Raw genomic sequence first — 21,962 nt, 5'->3', positions numbered from 1 at the left:
AATAGTCAGAGCCACTGCCTCTTGCATATGGGAAGCAGTGGGTCTCAAGGAAAGGGACATGAGATCACCATCAAGCTGACAACATATTGGTCGAAATGGCAGATCCAATGCATTTACTTTGAGGAGATCCACAACGCTTTTGGGAATGAAAGTGAACTTGGGCAAGGTACTCAATTTGACAACGTCATAATCGAATGCAAAGGAGCTGGAGGCTAACTTTCTATTGACAGGAACCAACAGTGTCGAAATACTAATAATGAGGGATGCAATTCCTCATCAATATTTTGATGCGTTATTGACATTATGCAGAGGTGAGTAGACAGGTTCAAGATGGCCCAAAATCTTGGGGGGGTGGGGGGCCCAAAACTTGTGCAGCACAGCTGGCAATTCAAAATACCATGTTCACAGAAAACGAGCTCAAGCTTCTCTTGCCCTCTGGGCACCCCAACACCTCCTTCCTTTAATAACAGCAAGTTCAACAGGGGTAGAGTGCCACTGTAATTATCTCCTCAACTAAGTTCTGTCATTTGATGAGCATCCCAAGAATAGAGACCATTTCAATCAAGGTGAGATTCAATAGTCCTGCTACATAGCACCTTAATTTATTTTATTACCAGCACTTGAGAACTAAAGTGGATGTTGACATTTAAGGATTAAATAAGATCTGCAGGATTTTGCCCTATTACCAATGTGCAGTTAATCCTTGCAACAAACTCGAGACTGCATTATGTTCTTCTGGAGTCAACAAATAATGTAGATTTTACTTTTGGATTTTAATGGGACACAGATGTTAATCTCACACACATTCAACTTTTTTTGATATACTTAAGAGTGTTGGGTCATTACTGTAAAAGAGCCGATGGTATAACCTAAGCCCTTGCCAAGTTTGAATAAGGACAACCAATTAAAAGCCAGGGTGTGTGATTTGGCCAAGGAGTACTTTGTCTGCCTAAACCAGGATCCTTCTGTACGTTATAAGTTGCATGCTGGCTCTACTTAAAATCCAGACCAACCTTTCACCAGTAGCGGCTTGTTGGTACCTTTTTCTCCAAAAGGCGTGACCTACCGACTAAGGTTCTAATTAACCCACATTGCGCAATCATAGGCAAATCACTATCTCATGAATGTAAAATTCCTTACCTGCCAATACTGAGAGCCCTTAGAAACAGACTAGTGAATTAACCCAAGAAAAAACAAAACCAAGAAAAAAAAAATACTAATATGAGCTGCTTCAGAGAGGTTCACATGCGTCATACAAATATAAACAATACATGGAGCATGAAAGTTAGCCAACTTGGTTTGCATGGCAGCAGTGGCACCATTTAAATCCCTAGCACATGTTCAGATTTAATTCACAATGCGTGATCCTGGGAAAATAACTTTTCTGCCTTCTGCATATTAGCCAAAAATTGGGAGCGCCCCGACTGCGGTTGAATACTGTATCGCTATTAAAAAGCGAAAATCCACAATGCACTTCTGTTTAGTTTTTAAGCCGTCACAAAAGAGGTGCTTCTTACTAGGAGTATCATGAAATCAATGTCAACCATGGGGAGATTTGGGGAGTGACTGCTGAGTTTTGCAAGGTTTCAAGAGCAGGTGTTCAAAGCATTTCCGAGAAATCACACATCATACGGTAAGCAGGAGGGACCTCCAGGAAACCAGCGTAACACATCCAACTTCAACATGAGACACACATTATAACACATGGCCTCATTCCAGGCTTGGAATACAACCAATAGTAAATACATCAGTACAACAACGTGGTCGTACATCCTGAACTAAAAACGAAAACCTGCTAGTCGGGCTTCATAATGGCAAGTACAACATGGATTGCCTTATGTATGTGGATAATTCGGGGAGGCGAGTGACTTTATCCGAGCTAGTGTCAGCTTGCAATTTGACATTTTTACCCCTGCTGCCAAGAATACATTGCTGCTAAATAGCAATACTATCGATGGTAGAATATTACTGCTGGTAGGATTGTGCATAGTGACACAATCACCAATAGTAATAGCACTAGTACTTCTGATATTACTGCTATAGGTTTGGCAGGATTAGTAGGCAAGCACACTTGCAAGCGTAAAAGAAAAGAAAACCTTTTATCTCGCCACTTTTATGCTGCAACTAATTCACAGACTGCACTTCATTTTATCCTCTGGTGTAACTTTTTTTAAATTTTTTTATTTATTTTTTTAAAATGGGACATTTATTTTCCCTGGAAAATAGGCAGAAGAAAAATTATTAACAGCTACGAGCAAATGTTTATTTTTGTAAAAGCTGTATTTTCCTAGAAACTGGATAAAGACAGATAGAACCCACTTATGGTAGAGGTAAATATACACATGCAAGGGATCGTGAAACTGCCCCTTATGTATCGACAACTTACGCAAAGTTATGGATGAACCTCATGCTGCTCAAAGAACTTTAAAAACCCCGAAACGTACAAACCCAGTTTTGGAGTGATGGTAAGCGGTTGGAATTTCTCGAAAACTGGGGAAAGCAGCAGGGTCAGACTGTTCATACTCAGGCTTCATTACGCTAGATCCCGAATAGGAAGCAATGGGACCTAGTTGCGAGGCAAGTGAAAAGTGCATCGAGGGATGGGATTATTGTCCCACACATACATACATACTTGATCGGAATCGTTTTAGGCTAATACCCTTGTTCTTGCCTTGACAAAATATGCATCATATGGCTGATATGTTCAAGAGTTGGCTTTTGTTCCAGATAGCCAAGCAGGTTTACGCAGTGGCAGCTTCAGTTCAGTTTATCATTGCATGGTTCGCAAAAGCTTATGAAAAATGCCACTATGAGGGGAGGGTACACATTTTTCTTCATTCAGTACACTACACACATCTAGGTTAGGGATCAAATAAAAATAAAAAAAATAGGAGTTCCTAATGAATTGGTGGGTTAATACAAATAGTTTATTCTTGACAAACTGCTTGAGCCCGATTTAAAAAAAAAAAATAGAATACATAGGATATGTTTGAGGGGTTAAGAGCGAAGTGGGGCAAGGCTGCCCACTGGGCCTTGTGATGAATCCTGCAGAGTCCTCACAAAGACCCTACATCAAGTCTCCTCCCAGGTGGCCAGAGGAAGGCAGTCGCTACCTGATCCTGACCCTGGGGGTGACATTAGCCAGGAGGATCACCTGGCAGGAGAAGGGCCCCAGGGGAACAGGAGGACACGAGGACTCCGTTGGGGGGACGGACCCAGTATTGGTCTTCCTCAAAGGGAGAAACATCAGTGATGCCAGAATTTGTAATGGCTTGTTGTCAAAGGTAGGTTTCTTTTCCAAAGCCAAATGTCTTGATGGTGGTCATAATCAATCATTTGTTGGGAGTAAGCCCCCCCCCTCACAAAGTCACCCACATGTATTGTGCTGAAAGCTCCTGTGATCAACAAGGGAATGTTAAATGTGAATCCCAAAACATTAACATCTTAGATTCAGAACATTTTAATTCCCTTGTAAATCAGAACCACGTATTAAGTCCTTATAGAGGATGTAATTAAGAATAGAATGAAGTTGGTACATTTGGAAACAATCGGACTGAAAGAGTTACTCTGCACATTGGGGACATCATCAAGTGTGGGAGAAGTGTTTTGGTGGCGTATGAGAAGGACGCAGTTTGTTTCTCTGCCCGTTCTCTACGTGGGACGACACACAGACCTTGTGGATACTGCACTTTTAAATGTTTCGCTCTTCATTCCCACAATTGGCTACATCATAGCGACAAGATAATTGGGAAGCCGTGTCTGCTTTGATTACAAACTGTCTTTGCTCCCACACGAACATATTACAATTTTCTTTGTCTGTGTTACTCCAATGGGGGAGAAACATTAATGAAAACTCCACTAATAAGGAGAAGGTAATATCTCCTTTTCCCGGTTTGCCGATAACATTAACAGCTTGTGACTTACAACTATAACGTATTTGGCTATTTTTGTACTGCTGTTAGCTCTGACAATATAGTTTGATATCAGCAACGCTTATATCTGCTTCCTTACGATACTGGCAAAAGGTAGTGCCCGAGTACAAATAAAGCAGAAAAAATAAAACTGCAAGTATGCCTGGTAAATTCCGAGCAAAATAAAATAATTATAACTTACTTATCCATACCCTTTACAGGAAAAGCAAGATGGGCAAGAGCAGTATTTTAAAACAAGCTGTAGCCGGTTCCCTCCCCCCCCTGCCCCTGCAAAAAGTGTTCCGCAGAAATGAGTACGAGAATCACATCCTTTTTCCCCAGTCGAGTCTATAAATGTGGAAAAGGAAGTCGTTCATGTAGAAGTGCTTCAAGAACAAACGAACATGCACCTGGGGAATTGCAATACTGACCTCAATACTAATTCTTCTCTTGTAGCAATAGACAATAACAACTGATTATTGGAGCTCCGTTATACTCTAAAGAAAACGTTGGGAAATTAACAACCCCTAAGTAATGGTGCACCCTCAGACACAATGACAGTAAGCAATAATGCTAGCCATCACAAAACGACAGACCCTCATACAAGTGTGCACACAGAATCCACTGGGACCCAACGCCTCTCAGCCTTCCCCAATTTATGTGCAACTGATGGAGGATTAAATGTGTCCCAAGAGTCAGCTGTTAATCAAACCACCCACATCGAAATACAAGCACAGCTCACAGCCATACAATTCGCTATGAAATAATCCTCACACGGTTCCTCCAACCAGTCTTTCAACGCAGATGAAGATCTGGAAGCATTAATTGCAGTAGCCGCGCCGCAGGAATCACAGGCACAAATTACATTGACTGAGAACTATTACCGGAAGTAGCACCAGTTGAGGATGCCTGCACAGAGTCAGCTTCAAACCAAGTGCTAGATGTGTAATCAACTACCTCACTAGGCAACAGAGGAGACTGCAGAAACGAAGAAAGAAATTAAACATAAATGGAATCATAATAATAATAATAAGACAGATAAACAGAAGTGTGGCAGAAAATGCACCACAGAGGGAAAAAGTAACAGACATCTCCAATTGTGGCAAGTGTACTGCATAAAGATAACAATATAGAACAGCCAGTCGCGGATAATAAAGTAGGTCCTATCTCTCATTGATAGCCCAATCCATGTTTTCCAGCTAGGAGCAATCTTAATAACAGCAGCACATAGAGGACACCTTTTATCATTTGGATATACCTTTAGCACGAACCCTGCTTCTCATCTTAAATCAACTGAGCCATTTACACAGTTAGAGAAAACTACAAGAAGGGGGAGTTAATAACAAGGGATATAGCAAAGGAACAACGACTAAGATGGTAGATGCTAATCCAGATACGCAGGCAACAGTGGGCTGGCGCCAAGTAAAAGCAAGAGCAACCAGGGGTTTAACATAGAAGAGGATAGTAGAGGTGGGCAGAAAAAGTGGGGAAAGCAAAAATCTACACATGAGTCGTTGAACGCTTGCACCTGCCATTAGGAGGTGGCGGCAAGTGGAAGGGCCATTACAAATGGAGGGGAGCATAGAAGGGCCCCAATGGCCCAGGCCACAGGGAGAGCTGGGGTTACGTTCTAGATGTTGCAGAGGTGCAATTCCTTGAAGAGGAAGGTCTTGAGTTCCTTCCTGAATGGGGGCGAGTCTGATGTTAAGAAGGAGGAGGAGAATCCAAAGTATGGAGGCGTAAACAGGGATGGGATGCCTTCTGGTCCTTTCTTTTATACAGCGGCATTGTTCTAATCTGCTCAAATCTTAGCTTTCAATGGAGCTGCTTAGAGTACTGATGTCTCTGCCAGCACAAAAAAGACCAACACCATCACATTTGACATCCTCAATTGGAGGTTGGCGATTCAGCCAATATATACTTGGCATGAGTGAAACCTTTTTACAGGCTACACCTCATCCAGCCCCACAAAACAAAATCCTGGTCAACAATTGCACCAGAAACAAAGAGTAAGGTTTTGCCTTGCTGTTTCTGTTAAGCCTTAACATCATATGCAAGTGGATCCAACCCAGTGCTTCGAAAAACAGCTGGGCTAATGTCCCAATCAGAATACTGCACTAACAGGTCTAATGGTTTGCAATGCCCCAAAAAGCAACACCATTTTCCTGGCCTAATTACTAACCTCCAAATGAAAGCCAGCAAAATACTTATACTGGAGAATATTAACATCTGGCTGGACCACTCTAACATCAAAATGACTTCCGTTGTTGCAGATTATAAGCAACGTGCAGTTCGTTCCTTTGGTAAAGAAACCCACCCAGTAAAACAATGAAACTAATCTACAAACATCTGCCTGAACAACTCGTCCGATCATAAACTCTGCTTGAATTAATGGGATTGCTGCATTCTAGGGTTCAGTGAACAAAAGACCAACAGCCAAATTCAATGAGACCACAAAATATTCTGACAAACCAAAACTAAAGAAAATGGCACCCAGCCCAGTCCCAGTAGAGACCTGACCTCATTCACCTCTGTGCCACCAGGAACCCTCGACATAATTAGCTCTGCTGGGGCCCAATCCATAAACCTGTTATCAATTAAACTAGTGAAGAGTATCATGAAAAAAACAGCTACTTCAAAAAGATAAGAACCATTGGAAATCTTGAACAGTAACGGCGCAAACCTCTACCTCCCAACGAAAAACTAAGATGCATAATCCTCAAAGAAGATCACCTCACAACTGAAAGGAAAAAGGAAAGTTTTTATCAAAACCAAAACACAAACTCATTCTGTGGCAGTCTTCAAAGTATATACTGAACTCGGCAATCCTCTCCCAACACCAATCTGTAATCCTTGCACATGAATTAGCCTAATCTTGTTAGGGGCTTGAGGGCAGAAATGTGCCCACAAAGCCGAGGGGAGAAAAGTGCAGAAGAGACAGGAGTGTAGGGAATCCTGCCGACAAGAAAAGGATAGACAAGTACTACAGACAGGCAACAAATGCAGTGAACAGAAAGGGTCAGGGATTACAAGTAAGAAACACTTTAGGTATACACAGAATGAGGGGAGATTTTCCCCACAGGCTCTGGTGAAACTCCAGCCTTCTGAGCCGGTTACTGTTACAAGGCACCACTCTGAATGTTCATTGAAAGGAGCAGCAGTAGTGGGTGTCAGTGTCTGGACCCGGAATCTAAGGCACAAACAGGGAAACAGTACTCACAAAACTGAAGCCTGTACGGGCCGGCAGGAATGGAACAATGACTGCTTCCTGAAGCAGGACCCAGGACACTGTTCAAAATATGGCATCAGGTAGAAAATTGAAACGCTACAAAGATAAGGGGCAGGCATTGGGAAACCCAGCAGCCAAACTCTGAACAAAAGAAATTACACAAGCACAAGTGGGGACAAAAACAGTAACAGAAATATCCAGGGAAAAATAGAAAGACAAAGTAAGCCAAGTTCAGGAATGAAAGGGGAAAAGAAAGAAGAAAATAATCTAAGTGCAATGGTACAGGAGACTGGAACTGCAGACTAGACACTAAAGACCGGAAGCAAGGAACAGCGGACTGAACTATAGACCAGGAACAAGAAAACTGAAGACGAAAATCTGGACTAGCATAGCAAGGACTGAACTGCAGACTGGTAACAAGGAACTTTAACTATGGACTGGAACAACAAGGGCAGGACCGTAGACAGATTGCAAAGAAACTCAGGACTGGAATCTAGGAAGCTAAAGCCAGGTAACACGGACTATGGGCATAGAACAAGGAACAAAATAATTGGTGGTAGAGAGCAAGGGGCTGCAGACAGGGAATAGAGGACGGCAAACTGGGGAGCAGGGCTGCAATGCAGGAAGCACAGAAGTGCAGGACAGACGGCAGGGGAGTGCAGGTAGAGTAGCAGGGTTGCAAGGCAGGGAGCACAATGTACTGAAACAGGAGCAGGTTCTGGATGCAACAGGACAGAGCAGAGGTCCAAGGATCAAAGCACAAGGGGCTCAGAGCAAACTCAATGCAAGAGCCCTGTATTGAAGCCGGCTCATTAGCAACACCTGGACCAGCACACCTGAAACTATCTGCCTCCGTCACGCCCACCTGGTCTCCACGGGGGCGTGCTCGTGTTCGAAGGATGATGTCTGCACTGGTGTTGCTCTGCTAAACTGAGGGTGCTAGCTCGCATCCTCCCTTCGTTCTTGCCTCAGGAGATGTTCGTCTGCAAGTCGAAACAAGATATTAGCCAATTGAATGGAGCTGGTTTTGGTTTTCCCCTCCTTCCGATTTTCCCTTCTCTTCCTCACCTTGGTTTTTTAATGGGCGAGCTCTCCGTCCTGCACACTCTGGCAGGGGCATGGTTTCACAGTCTTTCCAGGATCTAGTTACTTCATTGATCCGATGGAGATTGCTGAAGTGGAAAGGCCGGAGTAAGCAGGTAAGTCTCTATTCCAATAACTCCTTGAAATAGCTGCCTTAAGTCTTTCTGCTCGAGATATCTAATGTTCGTTCTGGTCTTTCAGGTGCGGCTTAAGCGGCTTTCGGATGATGGATGACTCTCCTGACAATGATGAGCAGAATTCCAGCTGGTAAGTATAGCGCTGTGTGGGGTGCGCTATTTGTTCGCTGTATTTAGCTTTCCTTACTGTTTGTGACTAACCTGCTTTGTCTGTTCTGTTCGGCAGGTGCGGCACAGTTCCAGGAAGAAGATGGAAGAGCCGCTTGACGGGTTGAGTTGCGGCGCGATGCTGGAATGATGAAGAACTGCGCAATGGAGTTCGTAGAGCTGGCCGATTTCAGGCGAGTAGCTACCCGAGAGGGTACCTTCAGTTCTGATCTTCTACAGATGCGGCAGTTCAGGATGTTCCGACACGGTGAGTGTTACGCTGCAGGAGTGCAGAATAACGTGAAGCGTGTTCAGTTTGCAGGGTGCAGTTTAAATAGCCTTGCAAGTACTCCCACATATATATAACCCATTAACCGTATCCTGCCTCCAGGTAAAGTAGTCCCAGGCCACACCTTGTACTGAATGGCTCAGCCCCTCAGAGCCAAGTATATGGCCCATGTATTTAGCACCTACCATGTTCCTGGCGCCAGCGGTGCCAGGACCGAGTCCAGGTGAGCATAGCTGGGGCCTGGGAAGTCCCCAAGGAAGCCAAAGTCCGGGATGGGCTCACCAGTTTCAGGGTTTTGGGAGCATGCACCATGACAGCCTCTTCCGTCTCTGGTCCTGGGAAAGTAAATGCAGCACTCATCTCCAAGGCTTAGGGGGAAATCGCAGTTCTAAGACGGCTACATAGGAATTGCCAGTAAATGAGAACTGCCACAAGGTGAATTGTGGGATATGTTGTTTGTGAAATTAAATAAGGAAGTTCCAAAGTCTGGCAAACAAAAAGTAAAGACAAAAATATGAATAGGTTTTTTTCTGGGGAGGATTATGGAAATGAATTAGTTCAAATAGCCCAAAATGGGTACCAATTGGTGCTCCAGTGGCACAGTTGTGACAAATCTGTCCAGGATAAGGTGAAGAGAATGTGTAACATTAAGCATCTAACTAGCTCACCTACCCCTCTCCCCCCTCACCTGACAAAACCACATTGCGCAAATCCCTCAACTTTGCCACTTTCTCTAATCTTGACATTTACAACTTAACCATGAAGGCTAGAGCCTCAGTGGAGCAACATAATAACATCCTGCATCATCCGTAATGAAGGAATGAATGCACATACTAGTGTAACCTATCGCAGACATTTGTAACGCCTTGTGTAAGAAGGAGGCAAGGTAAGTGCAAATAAGGTTTATTATAAAAGGCCCGCACAGAGCTCCCGAACCGCACAGCTTCCAACCGCCACTGCTTTGCCGCACGCCCACGGAAGCTGAAATCTAAACATGGATGTGAGGCAGAGACACGGCGAGAAGAAAAAACATTCCATTCCGTAGAATATTAAACTTACATCACTACATATCCCCCCCTTATAAAGAAGACAAAGAATGACAGATAATAGCCATTACAGAAAAACACAAATAAACTATATAGATGACCCATGAACAGTCCTGCAGATAACGTGCGTAATGAGCCTTTTTACGTATGAAATTATGACAAATACACATGAATTCATTTTCTACTGCGTACGCTTCGATTTATTCATTAAAAAAATACTTTCCACCACTAGCATTTCTTTTGTCAGCCGCCTAGCCTTTCTTACACATGGTGAATTTCTAACTGAAAGACCAAACCTGACAGCTAAGCGAGCAACACAATAAAGCATGCACCCTTTTAAAATGTGTTCATACCCATATCATCTAATAGCTTGATATGCTAAAAAGTAAAGTTTGCTTTAATGTCCTAAGTTGAATATTCTTTAATAACCATACATAACACGCTGGAAGTTTGTGACGAATCTCCAAACCTAAGTGAGTTTATAACAAAACTTTTTTGGAGCGTTTTGAAAGCACTGAAAATGAAGTGGGTAAATCAAGGATGTTTTCCCTTTTGCATCTTCTAGTTTCCCTTGCAGGATGTGGAAAATAAGGTACAGTGATTTTATTTTGGCACAAAATGCTGCTATAAGGATTTACATGTTTTGATGCTTTACTATGCAAGTAAACTCAATAGGACATTATAATTGTAGGTCTTGACACCCAAGTTTTGTTCCAAGTAAAGCGCCGAAGAAGGTGGCTATGCCCAAATTGAAAGAGTGAGTTAAAATCCCAGCTTCGCTGTTTAGCGCAAGTGTGTGATGCTGGGCAAATGATGTAATCTCACCCTGACTTCAATTGCAAAAATTGGAGTGCATATAGGTTTACACCCTTACAAAATGACAGTTGTAATAAGTGTAGGCACACATTGGTGTATACTGGTGCTCCTCTGCTAGTGGCTCCAATACTGCTGCATAATTGCATTATTGCTGCACTGGCCCGCCCCCATTCTTGTAACACTGGATTTGACAGGCAGACAGTGTCACAAGCCAGTCAGTGCACCAGAGATTCTAGTATATCGGACTGTGGTAGAACCAACATACATTTTCTCCCCTGTTGCTCCCAGCCACTGACGGTGCTTGGGCCGTCCAGAGTACTGCCCCACACTCTGCAAAGCCCCATTATGCTAGGATATTGAGTCTTTCATTGCACACCATCTGCCATTTTCACACTTTCTAGGACCTTCAGGTTCTGCAAGAAGTGGGCGTTTCAAACTCAAAGGAGAGAGCAGTTAACTGATTGTAACATTGAAGCTGCACTAGAATATTCTTATTACAATGAGTAATGAAGTTAGATGCCCCTACACAAGTAGGTTTGCCATTCCTCCACAGTCTCTGAAGCTAGTGCCTTTTCCACCATTTGAAGGGTTAGCCCCAGCCTACATTTTAGCCTAGGTGCACCCCTGGATGTGCGCACTTCATTTTGATAGGCAGGGAGGTGAGGAAGTCTTTCCCCCAAACGGGCGGTGTTAATGTTTTACTGTGTGTGCTCAGAAAAATGTACTTGAACAAACGCAGTAAAACTTTAAAGCTGTTACTTTCAAGAAAATCTTCCATCACCCCTGCATATTGCGCTTTAAAATATACTATTCAATAGTTCTTCCCCACACCAGACCATGGGAGGAGTTGGGTAGAACAGTGGGGGCAGAGCCTCCAAGTTTGCCCTGCCTATTTTCTGAAGTGGCCCCTCCCATCACGACTTAACTCCCCCCGCCCCACGAAATGTAGGTTTTGTTGTGCCCCTGCATGGGAGAGAGGTCAGGTAGGTCGGCTTACTCTAACAAGCCACCAGCCACCCGCACCTCTCCCCTCAAAGTGCTGAAATAAAGGGGCGGGAGCCAACACATCTGCAATTATTCCTTTACGTGCTGCCTGGTGTAAACCTGCTCTGTAATGTATAATTTATAAAGGTATGCTGTCTGTAGTAAGACGTGCGCTTGCTGTTGGGGTAATGGCCCATCCCTCGTGGTATAGCCCATTACCCCATGCAGGGGTGAACGGTTCCATTAGCCTGAACTGAATATATTTGCCAATAGCACATGTAGAGAGGCCATGTGCCACTGGCGCATGCAGAAAAGAGATGCTCAGTTAGCATGTGCAGAGAGGAGATGTGCTGCTGCATGTGTAAGGACGCTATGCCAATAACAGGTCGAAAGGGAGTATGTGTTCTTACATAGCGCTTTTTAAGCACTGTGGTAACAGTTATTATCCCATTTTGAATGGTACTTAATTTATTAGAGCAAAACACAGGAGAATGCCAGGTGAGCACTGTTGGGCATTGTGGTGGGGGCTGGCATGGACATGTTCGAATCAGGCTGAATAAGGAAAAAAATAAATATCGGGTACATTTGGCCCCAGTTCATTTTGTCAATTTCCAGCGCTGATAGTAACTTGTGTGAACGGTCATTATTCATTATTGCATTTCTTGTAAGAAAGAAGAGACTCCTCTGCGGTCTTCCCTCTGCGCCACACCAATCATGGCTGCGTCACGTAATTGGAACTTGGGTAGTGCAGGCCGTCCTCCTGCCCAGTAGCGTTCCACCCTTTCTTTGGATGCAACGTTTTAGCCTGTGCAGAAGGGAGCCCTGCCGTGACTGGCAGAGAGGAGATGTGCTGTTATAGCATGGGCAGAGGAGATGCTACGTTAGCACTCACAGAGAAGAAATGTCCCCATAGTACGTACTTAGTAAAGATGTGTCATTTGCACGTGCCATGGAACAGAAGGGCAATTAGCATGCAGAGCCGAGATGTGCTGTTAGCATCTGCATAGACAGGATGTGGAGTTTGCACATGCTAACTGCACATTCCGTCGCTGCACAGGATGTGCAGTTAGTACGTGCAGGCATGGGATGTACAGTTAGCATGTGCAGAGAGGATACGTCCCATTAGCATGTGTGTAGAAGGCATGCACATCTCTGTGCACATGGGCACAGTTATCACATGTACAGAGAGTTGTCCCATTAGTATGTGCGCAGAGAAGATGCACCATTAGCAGACGAGAAGAGATGTGCCAATAGCATGCGCAGAGAAGAGATTGGAGGTCACTATGGGTAAAGATATGTCCTGTTAAAGTGTACAAATATCAAGCTTGCTAAAAAGAACATGTTCTATCAATACGTGAAAACAATGTCTGCCATTAGCATGTGCATAGAGATGTACTGTTAGCATGCGCACATGCAAATGACACAAATTTGCTCTTCAAATGCTAACAGCACATCTCTGAAAATGCTGAAAGTAGATGTGCCTTTACCATGTGACTAGAGTACTTGGCGTACTCGTTAATATGTGTCAAGAGGAGATGCGTAGCTAGCATGTTCAGGGAGGATATATGCCTTTATCAAGTGGAGTGATGTGCTGTTATGTGCCCAGAGGGATGTGCCGTTTGCATGTGGAGTGGACTCTGCATAAACCAGACAACTTTGATCTACAGCGCTTTTGGTCTATGGGTCTAATTTTACGTATGCATTGGGTGTATGTGTTGGATACGTTTTATTCTCTTGCAGAGGAGAAAACTCATTTTTACTCTCTTGAAATTGCATTTACTCTCTAATTTGAAAAATCATGCGTAAAATACTCCCACCTCAAAATATTATCTGGAGCACTGCCCATGAAAATAAATAATGTGCCGACTGAATACACATAGACTCCCAGCCATAAAGGTTTTCTAGTTACCCTTCCTTTTGTGGTTACACTCTGCTTGCACACACTAGCCTCCTCATCCACATCAGCCCGAACAACATTTTGAGAGCAATCAGTAGAAGTATCACTGCTCTTGGTATCATCCCTAGATAGCTCCTTCATACCAATTCCACGCACTTAAATAGCTTTCGCCAGCCTCCCTTTCGACCACACTTCACCTCCCTCTAGCACCATCACCAGATATTTTCTTTGGTCCCAAGAACTTACTCTCAGTGCATTTCTCCACAAATCGGGGATTCCTTATGAAGACTTCCTCACCCACCACACTCCATTCTCTTACCTTCACATTTTTCCTAGAATCAAAGTGTTCTTTATTTTTAACTTGTCCACTTTCAATCAACCTCATTATCTCTTTCCTATGTACTTCAACTGCCCTTGCCATACCAAGCCATCCCGGGCAGAGTTTGGTACCAGGTTCTCTCCCCTTGAGAGAAATAAACAGAGCAATACCTGTTATAGAATGTGGAGTCGTTACATAGCTCCACGTAACATGTTTCAACACCTCCCTCCATGGTTGCCTCATACGCAACGCCATCTGGATTCCTCCCTTCAAGTACCCGTTTACTCTTTATACTAGGCCGTTCGCCCTGGGATGGTATAATGCTGTTCTTGTGTTTTTTATCCCATAACTCGCCAAAAATGTCTTCATTCTTGTTGATACGAACTGCACTCCATTGTCCGACACAAGCTCAGATGAAACCCCCTCTTTCATAAAAACACCCTCCAGAAACTGAAGTCATTCGCAGTCACTTCTCTCACCGATTCCATTCGATCCATTTAGAATGGTAATCTACTAATACCAGCAGATATTTGAAACCTTCTCCTAATCCTGTAATGGGGCCCATTATATCTACCGCTAATTTTACCCACGGTTGCCCCGGGATGGTGTGGGGAATCAGCAGCGTTTCACGTACTAGTTTGCACTTATCACTAGACTGACACATCATACACTCTTTCACTTTCATCTCTGCCTTTTTACCTATGCAGGGCCACCAATAACTTTGCCTTAGTTTCCTCTTCATCGCTCCCTCACCTGGATGACATTGGTGTGCCAACTCTACTAGCATTGTTCCAATTCCCTCTGGTGGTACACAAAACTGTCCTCTCCATAACTTATTCATCAGATATAGCTCTTCCTTGATTTCCCACCATAACAGAAGGGTTTTGTCCAGATCCTTCTTTAGGTTTCATTCTTCTGCTGTTCCTGCAACCACATTTCCTGTGTTACTGCACAATCTACCTCTGCTACTACCTCTTCATCCAGAACATCTTCAACCACTTCTTTTTCTACATGAGGTCTAGACAAATAATCTGCCACTAAGTTTTTCTTCCAAGGCAGATAACTCACTTCAAAGTTGTACAACTGCAATCCTAAGCCCCACCTGTTGATCCTTGGCGATCCCATTGCCCACCTGGAACGCTCAAACATTTGAACCATGGGCTTGTGATCAGACCTTACCACAAATTTTCTCCCCACAAGAAATACTTAGTGTTAGATGGCCCAAAACATCGCTAGTGTTTCCCTTTCAATAGAGTAGTTAACTTCAGCACCTTTCAGAGGACGCGAAGCAAAACGCAATTACTCTCTCTACATTCTCTCTGTCATATTGTAACAAGGTCGCACCTAGACCCACACCACTTGCATCCACTACCAGAACACACAATTCATATGGCATAAACTTCCCAATTGAGGGTGCACTTATAATCGCTTCATTAACCTTATCGAATGCCCCCTCACACACTGTTCTCCATTCAAACTTCACTCTTTTACTCAGTAGAACGCTCAGCAGTGTTGACAGGCTAGCAAAGTCTTTGACAAATCTGTCATAATATTCTGCAAGTCCTAGGAAATTGTTCCTTATTTTCCGGTCGGGGTGCATTCTTAATTGCCTCTACCAAACTTTCTCTGGATTTCACACCATTTTTGTCAACCACATGCCCAATAAATTCCACACTCTCCACCTTTATTTTGCATTTACTCCTCCTCACAGTCAGCCCAGCTTCATCCAACCTTTCTAATACTTCCAACAGAATCACCTGGTGGTAAGCCTGGGATAAGTCTATTATGGAAAATATACTGGCCCCCTCGAGAGTCAGTTTCTCTACAATGTTAGGGAGAGGGTGCTTTTCAACCACAATGTTTCTATTCAGATCTACACAGTCTGATTTCACCGTTGGACTTTGCCGCTACAACCACTGGTGAGAGCCATTCGGAGCTGTCTATTCTCTCAATGATGCCTCCTTGTAACAACTTATGTATTTCCCGTTTCACCTCCTCCTGACTTTGTGTACAATCTCATGCTGGAATCCTTTTAGCATCCCAAATTTTCTGAAAATACTTTGGGATACTCCTGCTCCCACTTACCCTTTACTTCAGCAACAGAGATGGGATACTCTGCGTTGGCCTGTATTCTTATGCCCAACTTCCTCTGTTCCGCCCACCCTAATAGAGGACCCTTCCTGTGTCACGTACACCTCAGCCTCACAACTGCGACCCTTGTACTTTATGGAAGCTTGAAACTTTCCCAGCACCTTGATCTTAACGTTCCCCTAGGCATGAGATTCAATCATATGTTCCTCTAATTGCTCATCCCTTCCTTGTACGCATCCTTCAAATGTCTTTCTTGATATGAGGGTCCATGGTGAGCAACTATCTACCTTCATGGTCACAACCCTGCCTTCGATTAAGAACACATCTGTCGGTCCTTTCCCTCTGGGATACAGCTCTGCAACTTCCAGTACATGTTTGCTTTGGAATTGAACAACGGGACTCTTCTTGTTCAGGCATCCCCACTTCCACATTGTTAACTTGCCCAGACTCTTTGCAGACTCTAGCAAAATGTCCCCTTTTCTTACATTTCAGACAATTGATGTTCCTTGCTGGGCAAAACATACTTGAAGCGATATGGCGGTTGCTGCCACATTTGAAGCACTTGACCTCTTTGAAAGCGTTCGGCTTCCTTGAGCTTGAATTCCTTACTGCTGCCACTTCGCCTCCTGACTGGTCAGCTCTCATGTTTAACATATATTTGCTTGTTTGCTCCATACTCTGTGCCATTTCCACTGCTGCCTCCAATTGCAGGTCACTAGACAACAACCTCTCTTGAATTTTGAGACTACTAGGGCAGAGAACTAACTGGTCTCGTATGAGCGAGTCAGTGAGCGGGCCAAAATCACAGGAGTGACTCAGGGCAGCCACGAAGTTCTCGACTGGTTCTTGAGATTCTTGCACTCTCTTGCCAAATGTGTGTCTCTCAAACGTAGTGTCCTTTTTAGGCTCCAAGTGAATTGTCAATTTTCTTTCGGCTATGTTATATGCGTCCATTTCACCTTGACCCTCTTGCGGTGGTTCAGGCAGCCCATCGTACACACTGCGGCCTTCAGCACCTAAGTTGTGCAAAAGAATGGCTTCCTTTATTGCCGGAGCAAATTCCTCCCCTCCTATTGCAACAAGATAAGTGTCGAACAGTTTTTTCCACCTACTGATAGGTGTGCCAGCTTCTGGTAAGAATGGAGGAGGTGCCGCCATGCTTGCCGCAGTCATGTTGAAGGTGTTGAGCTGGTACACTGCAACAAGGAGAATGTAACAACTGAAAAGTACTTTGCCTGTTGAGTCTCGTCCTTGGTTTTGACAAAGTGCATACTGGACTATGTTCAATAGTTTTTAGGACAGCGATGCACATATGGCATGTGGAAAGTCTGTTTCAAGACTCTTCAAGATTAACCTTTTTCCTTGCTTATATGCTTTGAACTGTTTCTAAGTGGCCAACCTGGCTCGTCAGCGCTTGGCTAATCACAATGAGGCTTGTGGGCCTTCAGGGAAATATTCAAATGTTATCTCTAGTGGATTTGTTGAAGGCTCAGTTAAACCATAAACTTGGAGGGTTTAATAATTTCTAAGCTTCCCTTTCCCCCCCACACCCCCTTTTTCAGGACCTTAAGGGTTACCAGTCAAAGGAAGATCAGCCTTCACTCCTTTCCTCCTCCCTCCACGCCGCCTCCTCACCTCTGTATGGCGCGTCAATTAAGTAGGGGGGGCGGGGCCAAATACTAGCGTGCTGATCACAATAGTGCCTCCCTGCGATCTTTTGCAGGGGGAGGCCGACGACACGCCCCAGGTGTCCTTGTGTGTCTACGTTGGCCCGTCAAGATCCTGGGAGGACAGCTGACTGCTGTTCCCAACGACGTGCACATGTTTCGGATTAGCCGGCAGAGAAGCAGAAAAACACTGGCGCTTCCTCCGGCGCGGGCCTGTCCTCAAGCACCTTATCCCATCCTCGAAGAATGAGGCAGGAGGCAAGGTAAGTGCAGATAAGGTTTATTATAACAGGCACGCACGGAGCTCCCGTACCGCACAACTTCCAACCGCCACTGCTCTGCATCGCACCCACGGAAGCGGAAATCTAAACATGGACGCGAGGCAGAGACACGGCGAGTAGACAAAACATTCCATTCTGTAGAATATTAAACTTACATCACTAAACCTTGCTAACCAGCAGTATTGACACTAAAGCCATTTAAAACAGCCCTGGGCACGGTGCTCCTCAAACAAACAAAGGCTGGCCTCACCATTGCCAACAACAATTGCCCAAATTGCAACATTCCTTTTCTTGCCAAAATATTGGAGAAAATAAAGGCCTCTCAGCACATAAAACAGCAGTAAGAGCTGCAACCTATTCCACGATGATCAATTGGGATTCTGACCACAAGGAAGTGCAGAAGCAGGTCTCATTTACATGAGAAAATATTGGAATGCCATGACAACATCCCAGACGCTATAACCCCATTACACTTCTCAATTGCATTCGATGCAGTCAACCACTTACAGCTCATTAAAAGGTTTCATGGCACCACGGGCCTACTCAGCAGTCACACTCAGGTGAGCCACCAACTACCTACGGGAGTGCTCATACCATGTTATACATCTCCTTCTAGTCCACTGAACTGTCGTCAGAATCCCAGTTGTTTATGAATGTCAAAGCTAGACCCATGTAATGTGTAATTCGGTCCTTCACATCCACTTTTCAAATGTGGATCAACGACTACTAGATCCTCCTGAAAGCATACCTTAAAGATGTGGAAATGACGCCATCACCACATTCCTCCAACAATTGGATAATTGATCATCTCTGCATGAATGCACACATCACCTGCTTCGTCATTCCTGAAACTAATGCCCTAACGTTTAAGATGGCCTACCACTTGAAGCTAAAAAGTGAGAAATATAGCAACGCTATTAAAACAACCTTTCCTACATCCCACAAATCAATGAAGTTGATCGCAACCCCCCCCCCCCCCCAACAGTCAAAACAAGTATGCCTTATCTATGAGTGTCACAGAAAATAGAAGTGATCAAGTGCCTGATAGCGACAAGACTAAAGTACTGCAACACCACCTACAAAGGATACAGGGACCTGCTCCATCAGCTGTAAGTACATTTAAAAAAAGCAACCAGATTAATGTGTGTGTTCAGACCTTGTACTATAACTAGCCCATGGCAACCCTCAAGACAACTCTGCACAGGCCATAGAAGTCATACAAGCAACATAGCTTTCTATAAGCAAGCAACAACAGAACCCTCAGATCTGCCCCAGTAGACCTGACCAATCCCAATATTAAGAGAAATCAGCGTTGAGAGAAGGGGCAAACACTGCTGACTGTTGGATCCAAACATTGGAACAAACTCCCACTGGACAACTTCAACCCTGGCTTCTTATACATACCTCTGGAAAAACACAAATTATCTACCCAGGCTCATCTGAAACTGTCACGACAGCCCCTGCCATCCCCTCCCCGAGCTGCCTTCCTCTCAGACTCCCTCTAAAGAGCATGGACCTTTCTTCACCCCATGCTAATGTCGGGCAACCCTGCCCATGATGGCACACTGCATAATGTGGTCTATAAATCATTGTTAATTGTGTCATTATATAAACAGTGCTTATTTTCACTATATCCCCAGTTTAGGTATGCGTCTTCACCATAGGTATTTGAGCAATAGAAGATTTGGAAAATGCACTTCCATCACCTGGAAAGGGTCCACACCTTCTGCCCCCCTTTGAAGCGTACAAAACTTCAAAATAAACACATTACAGATTCCCTGTAGTGTTTATTATTGCAGTGATTTCCCAATTAGCTGCAGACTGTATAATTTACAAACCACTAAAGTGCTTTCAATCTGAACAAAAAAATCCATTTGGCACCGTGTGTAGCAGCTAGCAGAAACAAAAGAGCAGAAAAAGCTGCCTAGATTTCTAGCAACCTTACCTGTGCAGAATACCGGGTGTGATCCTCAACTTCAGGCACAAACGAGCCCAGTGGCAGGCGGGCAGCATTGTTAAAAGGGGAGGGTATTAGTTTAATTATCTCTTAATTTAACACGGGGGGCAGGGGTCGTCCTAAATAGTATGCCAGTTTATACACTATGCGACTCCCTCCCCACTGTGCTGCACAATTTCCCTCGGATTCTAGGTTTTTCACTATCTAACCTAATTTCTGGGACGCTTGTGCAGAACTCACTCCCACCTTGGTAGCTTGGAAAGAACCCCCGGGAAAGAAAGCGGCTCCCCTTAATGTTCACGTGGGCTACTCCACCGTGCAGAAGGGGGGTGGCTTCCTATGATACGAGGGGGCGCAAGTTCCAGGTATACACCGGTGGATGCTAAGGCCGCTCTATCCCCCAGTGGAACTCTATTGTTGCCGCACATGGAGTCCTCCAGGCTGACCTACCCGGCATGCACAGCTTCTTTGGATAACTTTATTGGCAAAAGACATTGGCAATGGCACGGTGCGCCTGCGCTCTAGAAGAGTCGTCGTGTTGCGTGACAGGCTTGGAAGTTGGAACGTGCTGCGCTGCACATAGAATCTTCAAGGAAGGCAGGTTCATGAATGTTCTGTGTGGATACTACTGAGGGTCGTGGTGTCAGAACCCGTGGTGAAAGCGAGCGTGTCTGAGTTTGTGATGAGCGCAAGTCTTTCTGTAGCCATGGAGCTGATGCTGCCCTTCTCTCGTGCTCAATTATTTCGGATTATAAAGAACTCAGAGGACGCCCGATTGCTTAGCGCATGTAACAATTATGCGACAAGACCGCAGGTTCACTGTTACGTCGCCTCAGCTTCCTCTACTTTTGCAAGCAGTCAAATATGGATTAAAACGTTTGACACACCTTAGTCTGAAACAAAACACGTTCTGGGAACCGCCCCCCTCTTTTTATACATGTGAAAAAGAATACAGTCGCAATGGCAAAGATACAAATCGTAATTGTTTTCAACTTGACTATATATATTTTTATTTAAAAAAAGTAGTCTGCATTAAAATAAAAAAATATAAGGCTGTACATAACATTTCACAAAATGATATTCCAAATATTCTTTTGACCTTGCAACAATGAAAACCTGAACTGGTTATGAAAGAATGGATTCTAGTCAAGCGGCTTGGATTTTAACAAGATGTGCAGTCTTTCCAGATTAATAGAGGACACTGATCGTTTAATTTATGGTAACGTAAATGGTTCTAAAAGGAGCTTTAAAAACATTCCAAGTACCTTTATTTTAAGCTGTGAAAGCCAGTGAATCTTGAATATCTAAGTGGGCCAAGAACAGTGCTTTAAGTGTGATGCCAAATCGAAAGGGGGCTCTGACGTGGGGACTTGTCTTAAAGTATTCAGTGTGCGGCCTATGTTATGTTATTTGGTCTTATACCGCACACTGCTGCCACTTACTTGGCCTCTTGGTGGACCTGAAAAGGAAGAAGGGCTGGGGGAACATTGTTAGTGGGATTGAGCGGGAAAAACGCAATAAAGTTTTGATGTGCTGTTTGTATCTTTAGTTTGGAAAAAAATGGTCACTGTGTGCTGGTTAGAGTAGTTTGGTGGTTATAATGTTGTGTTTGGAACCAGGGGACCAAAGGTAAAAGTATTCACATGAACAAAAACCATTCAATAAAGGAGCGTACTCAAAGCAAGAAGTAACGCACATTTATTGGACCCAGTGCTTTAAGTGTGCCGGTGCTGGGCCCCAGCAGTCTCCAAAAAGTGAGGCTGAGCCAGGGCCCTCCGGTCCCATCACTTGACGGCGGGTCATTGTCCTGTCACGGCCGCAGCCGCGACGGGAGATGAGCCTGCTGTCATCAAGGCAGGCAGCTGTGACTGACAGAAGTGCAGGGTAGTCACGGCTTCGCTCAAACGAGTTTGTGCGAAGCTGGGGCTGGCTGGCACTTTGGTTACTGGACTCCAGAGGAAGCAGGACAACCAGGGGGTGGCAGCGCTCGGCAGTAGAGGGACACACCGCGAGAGTAGGGGGGGCAGTGATAGAGACAGATGTCAGAATAAGTACAGTCGGGAGGGACAGGTGAGGGAATGCGGGGAGGCGGAAGGCCTTATGAGGGA

The 21,962-nt window shown here is 44.4% G+C and overlaps 1 protein-coding gene across 1 annotated transcript in view; it reads right to left on the bottom strand.

Moving 5' to 3' along the window:
* The window catches only part of MRPL12 (mitochondrial ribosomal protein L12), a 120,580-nt gene extending 100,278 nt beyond the window's left edge, over positions 1-20,302 (bottom strand). The window contains exons 1-2 of the mRNA XM_069655276.1: positions 19,969-20,302; positions 19,843-19,922 (exon numbers count right to left, since the gene is read on the bottom strand). Coding sequence (XP_069511377.1) covers positions 19,843-19,910 — 68 coding nt within the window. The 5' untranslated portion in view covers positions 19,911-19,922; positions 19,969-20,302. The remainder of the gene's footprint in view (positions 1-19,842; positions 19,923-19,968) is intronic.
* Between the last annotated feature and the right edge of the window lie 1,660 nt (positions 20,303-21,962).

This window comes from Ambystoma mexicanum, chromosome 3q (assembly GCF_040938575.1).
Source record: "Ambystoma mexicanum isolate Mex_15411 chromosome 3q, UKY_AmexF1_1, whole genome shotgun sequence".
In the NCBI taxonomy this organism is placed as follows: Eukaryota; Metazoa; Chordata; class Amphibia; order Caudata; family Ambystomatidae; genus Ambystoma; species Ambystoma mexicanum.
The sequence above is the reverse complement of the archived record's forward strand: the minus strand, read 5'-3'. Positions and strand labels throughout refer to the sequence as shown.